Below are 6,866 nucleotides of genomic sequence, written 5' to 3'. Positions count from 1 at the left end.
TAGCTTAACAATTGAGAGGATCTCTGGGAGATGAGTCAAAATAGAGTTAGCTAAGTGCTTACGTATGTCTTTCAAGTCTTGGACAAACATGAATTTATTTAATAATCATTAGTCTTTTCAAGTCTTAGATAACATTTAATTTAATTTGGCGCCAGGCATACAAAAACAAAATATAAGAAATAGAAAAGAAAACAGTAAATATAGGAACCTTCAACCACTCCCTCATATTTTGAGACTTAAGCTTATTATAAAAGTATTCGGTCAATATGGAAACATGTAATTACAAAATTGTATTCTCAAAGAGGAAACATTAAATCATCTATTTGGTTGGTAAGACACTTCCTTGATTTCTCCTTCTATAAAAGAAGACCACAATTAAAGAGAGAACCACCACTGGAAATTGCTTAACATAGTAAATTAGCAACAAATTGAGAACCAAAGTTGTGAGATGGCAGAAGTGAAGTTGCTAGGTTTTTGGTATAGCCCATTTAGTCACAGAGTTGAGTGGGCTCTAAAGATAAAGGGCGTGAAATATGAATATATAGAAGAAGATCGAGATAACAAGAGCTCTCTACTTCTTCAATCCAATCCTGTTTACAAAAAAGTCCCTGTTCTCATTCACAATGGAAAACCCATTGTTGAGTCTATGATCATTCTTGAATACATTGATGAGACTTTTGAAGGCCCTTCAATTTTGCCTAAAGACCCTTATGATCGAGCTTTAGCTCGTTTCTGGGCTAAGTTCCTTGACGATAAGGTAAATACCTATCTGCATATAATGTAGTAAACTTTTATTTGAGACTAAAGTTATTTTGAATATTGTTTTATTCCATATATGATGGTTTAGTCATGTCATGTGTCAATGTTCGACTCGTGGAAGCAATCACTAACTTGTAGTAGGGTAGGTTGTTTATATCACAGCCCTTGAGGTGCAGCTCTTATCCGGATGATCATGTGTGAATGCGGGATATTTTGTGTATCGGGTTGCTTTTTTTAAGTAGGGCCGAAATCCAAGTTGAGATGTTAGTAGGATTACTTAGGTCTAATATTTTCTAGAAATCTTTTAATCATGTCATATTTATATGTCAGTAGAAAATATATAGAGCTTGAAATACTTTTTATAATTCTGTATACCAATGGTGAGGATTTAAATGGAACGACATTGTTAATGAGAATTTACATATGTACGTTACGTTGTTGATTCTAACTTACTTGTGATGATTGAGACGTATAGTATTGTTGTTGTTATTAAGTTATGAGCGTTTTGCAGGTGGCAGCAGTGGTGAATACTTTCTTTCGCAAAGGAGAGGAGCAAGAGAAAGGTAAAGAGGAAGTTTATGAGATGCTGAAAGTTCTTGACAATGAGCTCAAGGATAAGAAATTCTTTGCGGGTGACAAATTTGGGTTTGCTGATATTGCTGCAAATTTGGTGGGATTTTGGCTAGGAGTTTTTGAAGAAGGCTATGGAGATGTTTTGGTGAAAAGTGAAAAATTTCCAAATTTTTCTAAGTGGAGAGATGAGTACATTAACTGCAGCCAAGTCAATGAATCTCTACCTCCAAGAGATGAGTTGCTTGCTTTTTTCCGAGCTCGTTTTCAAGCTGTTGTTGCTTCTGCTTCCGCTCCCAAATGAACACATCCTCATTCATCTTATGAAGTTTCGGATTATGTGTAGAATAAAATTACAAATCTAAGACGAGTTCTGTAGATTCAATTATGCATGTATGCAAACGAAAAGAAATTAAAATATATGTTTATAGGAGTATAAGATTAAGCTCGTTCACAATTAGTGACTCTAGATTCTGCATTCTCTTCATCCTAATAAAACTAGTTGTTAGAAAAGCTAGCTTAGCCCCAGGCAGTCACATACAGGAAGTTTCTCGAGTTACTGTTTTAATTTGTTAGTTGGTCAGTGATCATACTATCATTAATCATATGAATTTCCTCATCGAATTGAAAAAAAAAAATGCAAGAAAAGCAAACCACATAAATAATTGAATGAAATAGCGGCTGACATAAGCACATAAGTCACTCATATGTACATGTAATCATCGATCTAAAATGATATCACTTATATGGAGTACAAGTAAGCTTGCATAAAAAATGGAGTTTATATTCTTTTCTTGCTAGACTTTATTCAAAATCCCAAATAAGGTTTGCTAGATTGCAATATTTAAGAAGGTTTAAGATTCTCATAGACAAAGTCCAGGAATCTTCTAGTTAAGAGGGTGATTTTCGCGGATATATTTTTTTTTTTCTTGGCGAAATACATAAACAGACATTTAAAGTTGGTCTCACCTGTCAATTAAACACTCTAACTTATCAAGTGACCATACTAAAGAGACATTATATTGGTTTACGTGTGTCTCATAATTAAGTACACTTACCCGGAAGGTATAATGCGTGAGACACAATTGCTCCTACGTTATTAAATGAATCTATTAGAATTTAAAATGTAGACTACATGTGGTTAAACGAAAAAGAGATAAATAAAAATTAAAAAGAAAATGAAGATTAAAACAAAAGAGGGGAGGGCTTGAAGAAAAATAACATTAGACATTTTCTTAGAGGTATGTATATTTCTACCTCTTTAAACGCTTTTTCATGCTTTTGAAAATGAAATTTTTGATATTCTTGGGAAAGCTTTGGCGTTTTAGTCTGTTAAATGGTAGGGAATCTTGAATTTTGTTTCTTGTCTTTTTTCATAGTTTGTTCATATGAGTGGCTTTATTTTTGCTGTTTTTCACCACGGGGGTGGATTATTGAAAGGCTATATGTTAAGGAGTTGCAAAAGGCTCTATTTATAATAAGATAAAGGCCATTTGTCTTAGATCGAGATGAAATATTACAATTGGGTATGATAAAATTGAAGCCTTTTATGTCAAAGACCCTATCACTTTTCAACTTATTTTATTGAAAACTGATAGCCAACTATATAATAATGCTAAAGTCTTGAGTACTCGTCCAATATCGACATATATGTGAAACATATAATGGTGAAAGATGGGGTCCTTGCCAGCAGTGTTGTAAGTCCACTGATTGGTAATATAGACCAAGAAAAAAGTAATATAGAAAGTGGGGTTCGTTATAGGGCAACACATATTGAGGGTGTTAAAAATAAGACCTTAAATGAGGTAGCTGGGGTTGAGGGGAGGTAGAACAATCTCTTAATAATGATGTCACGATCCCAAGTTCCCATTCTAGATGCCGTCACGACATATCGAGTCCAACCATACAAGAATTATTCAAATCCGACCTCAATTCGCCTTTCAAAACTCAAAAGTTTAGCCTAAGGAATTTCTACCAATGTTTCCCAATTTTCAACTCCAAAGCACTAATTAAATGATGAAATTATCAATAGATTCATGTGAATTAATCCAAAACGAGTTAGAATTCCTTACCCCAAAGTTCTCTCTGAAAATCCCTCGAAGTTTTGCTTCAAACCGAGCTCTCTAAGTCCCAAAATAAATTATGAATCAAACCCTCGAATTCTTCCATTTTCTGCCTAGTTAAATCGTACATGCGGTCCGCTTCTCGCACCTGCGATCCCAGCTGGGCTAAGTCATTTTCGCACCTGCGATCACCAGCTCGTTTTTCCGAGCCCGGACCCGCGGTCAATCCCTCCGCAGGTGCGATGAGACTAGAACATCCCAGTTTCAGCAGAATACTAAGTCCAAAGAATGATCTGATTTCCATCTGATTCACACCCGGGGCTTCCAGGACCCCATCCGAAAATACCAACAAGTTCCAAAACATATAACAGACCTAGTCGAGGCCTAAAATCACATCAAACAACGTAAATTCTATGAATCGCAATCCAAATTCAAGCCTAAGAAATTATGAACTTCTGAATTTCGAAACCAATGCCGATTCATACCAAAACAACTCTGATTTACCTTAAATTTTGCACACAAGTCATAATTGACATTACAGACATATTCCAACTTCTGGAATCAGGATCCAACCCCGATATCAATAAAGTTCACTCCCTATCAACTTTCTAAAATCTTCCAACTTTTGCCAATTCACACTGAAACGACCTATAGACCTCCAAATCAACATCTGGATACGCTCCAAAGACCAAAATCACCCTACAGAGCTATTGGAACCGTCAAAACTCCATTCCGGAGTCTTCTTCATACAAGTCAAACTACAGTCAACTCCTACGACTTAAACCTCCAACTTAGAGATTATGTGTCCCATTTCACTCTGAAACTCACCCGAAACCAAAACCAACCACTCCGGCAAATTACATAACCACAATATAGCATAGAGGAAGAATAAATTATGGGATCGGGGCTAATACTCAAAACAACCGGCGGGGTCGTTACATCCTCCCTCTCTTAAAACAAACGTTCGTCCTCGAATGAGTATAGAGACATACCTGAAGTGGTGAAAAGATGAGGATAACGGCTACGCATATCATGCTCGGTATCCCAAGTCGCTTCCTCAATTGGCTGACCCCTCCACTGAACCTTCATTGAAGCAATGTTCTTTAACCTCAACTTTCGAACATGCCTGTCCAAAATGGCCACCGGATCCTCAACATAAGATAAATCCTTGTCCAACTGGACCGAGCTAAAATCCAACACATGAGACGAATCAACGTGATACTTTCGGAGCATAAAAACATGGAATACTGGATGGACTGCAGCTAGACTGGGTGGTAGTGCAAGTCTGTAAGCCACCTCTCCAACCCTCTCAAGAATCTCAAAAGGTCCGATATATCTAGGGCTCAACTTGCCCTTCTCCCCGAACCTCATAACACCCTTCATGAGGGAACCTCGGAGCAAGACCCGCTCCCCAACCATGAATGCAACGTCACAAACCTTTCGATCCGCATAACTCTTCTGTCTGGATTGGGATGTACGAAGTCGATGTTGAATCAATTTAACCTTTTTCCAAAGCATCCTGAACTAAGTCTGTACCTAATAGCCTAGCCTTGCCTGGCTCGAATCAACCCACCGCAGACCAATACCGTCTACCATACAAAGCCTCATACGGGGCCATCTAAATGCTCGACTGGTAACTGTTGTTGTAGGAAAACTCCACAAGCGGCAAGAACTAATCCCAAGAACCCCAAACTCTATCACACATGCACGAAGCATATCCTCCAATATCTGAATAGTGCGCTCGGACTATCCGTCCGTCTGAGGGTGAAATGTTGTACTCAACTCCACCCGCGTGCCAAACTCATGCTGAACGGCTCTCTAGAATCGCGATGTAAACTGTGTAACCCAGTCAGAGATAATGGATATCGGCACGCCATGAAGCCTGACAATCTCGCGAATATAAACCTGAGCCAGCTACTCTGAAGAATAAGTAGTCACCACTGGAATGAAATGTGCCGACTTGGTCAACCTATCCACAATCACCCATACTGCATCGAACTTCCTCCGAGTCTGTGGGAGACCAACAACAAAATCTATAGTAATCCGTTCCCATTTCCACCCTGGAATCTCTATCTTCTGAAGCAATCCACCTGGCCGTTAATGCTCATACTTCACCTGCTGAAAATTTAGGTACCGAGCTACATATTCCACTATGTCCTTCTTTATCCGTCTCCGCCAATAGTGTTGCCTCAAGTCCTGATACATCTTGGCGCCTCAAGTCTTGATACATCTTGGTGGCACCCGGATGTAAAGTCCTCCTAGAGAATCAACTTACTCAAACCATCTACATTGGGCACACATAGACTGCCCTACATCCGTAATACACTGTCATCCCCAATAGTGACCTCCTTGTCATCACCGTGCTGAACCGTGTCCTTGAGGACAAGCAGATGGAGGTCGACATACTGATGCTCTCTGATACGATCATAAAGAAAAGACCGAGAAACTACACAAGCTAAAACTCGACTCGGCTAAGAAATATCCAATCTATCAAACTAGTTGGCCAAGGCCTGAACATCCAAGGCTAGTGTCCTCTATGCTACTGGTAGATATGCTAAACTGCCCAAGCTCTTCGCCTAGTGACTCAAGGCATCGGCCACCACATTGGCCTTCACAGGATGATATAGAATGGTGATATCATAGTCCTTAAGAAACTCTTACTACCTCCGCTGCCACAAGTTAAGATCCTTCTGTTTGAACAGAAGTTGTAGACTCGGGTGGTCGGTGTAGACCTTACAAGGGACACCGTACAAATAGTGTCACCAAATCTTCAAGGCATGAACAATAGCTGCTAACTCAAGGTCGTGGTCATGATAGTTCTTCTCATGCACCTTTAGCTATCTAGACACGCAGGCAATCACCCTACCATCCTGTATCAACACAGTGCCGAGACCAATACGCGACGCATCACAGTACACAGTATAAGACCCCGAACCTGAAGGTAACACCAAAACTGGGGCTGTAGTCAAATATGTCTTGAGCTTTTGAAAGCTCTCCTCACACTCTTCAGTCCACCTGAACGGAGCACCCTTCTCTGTCAATCTGGTTATGGGTGCAGCAATAGATGAGAAATCGTCTACAAATCGACGGTAATACCCCGCCAAACCAAGAAAACTCTGGATCTTTGTAGCTGAAGATAGCCTAGGACAACTCTGCACTGCTTCAATCTTCTTCAGATCTACCTTGATCCCCCCACTCGACACTACACGGCCTAAAAATGCTATCGAATCAAGCCAGAATTCACACTTTGAAAATTTTGCATATAACTACTTTTCCCTCAAGGTCTGGAGCACGGTCCTCAAGTGCTGCTTATGATCCTCCCGGCTCCAGGAGTACACCAGGATGTCGTCAATAAACACAATGATGAATGAGTCATGATAGGGTTGAAATACACTGCTCATCAAGTGCATGAACGTTGCTGGGGCATTGGTCAGCCCAAATGACATCACAAGGAACTTGTAATGACCATACCGA

At 39.6% G+C, this 6,866-nt stretch overlaps 1 protein-coding gene across 1 annotated transcript; it reads left to right on the top strand.

Annotated features, from left to right (window-relative positions):
- Nucleotides 1–402: 402 nt before the first annotated feature.
- LOC107800866 (probable glutathione S-transferase) lies at nucleotides 403–1,789 on the top strand. Its single transcript, NM_001325692.1, is given in 2 exon segments — nucleotides 403–757; nucleotides 1,271–1,789. Coding segments are annotated over 2 exon segments (672 nt in total). The 5' UTR covers nucleotides 403–448; the 3' UTR covers nucleotides 1,634–1,789.
- The last annotated feature ends 5,077 nt before the right edge of the window (nucleotides 1,790–6,866 follow it).

The sequence above is a fragment of the Nicotiana tabacum genome, chromosome 2 (assembly GCF_000715075.1).
Source record: "Nicotiana tabacum cultivar K326 chromosome 2, ASM71507v2, whole genome shotgun sequence".
In the NCBI taxonomy this organism is placed as follows: Eukaryota; Viridiplantae; Streptophyta; class Magnoliopsida; order Solanales; family Solanaceae; genus Nicotiana; species Nicotiana tabacum.
The sequence above is the reverse complement of the archived record's forward strand: the minus strand, read 5'-3'. Positions and strand labels throughout refer to the sequence as shown.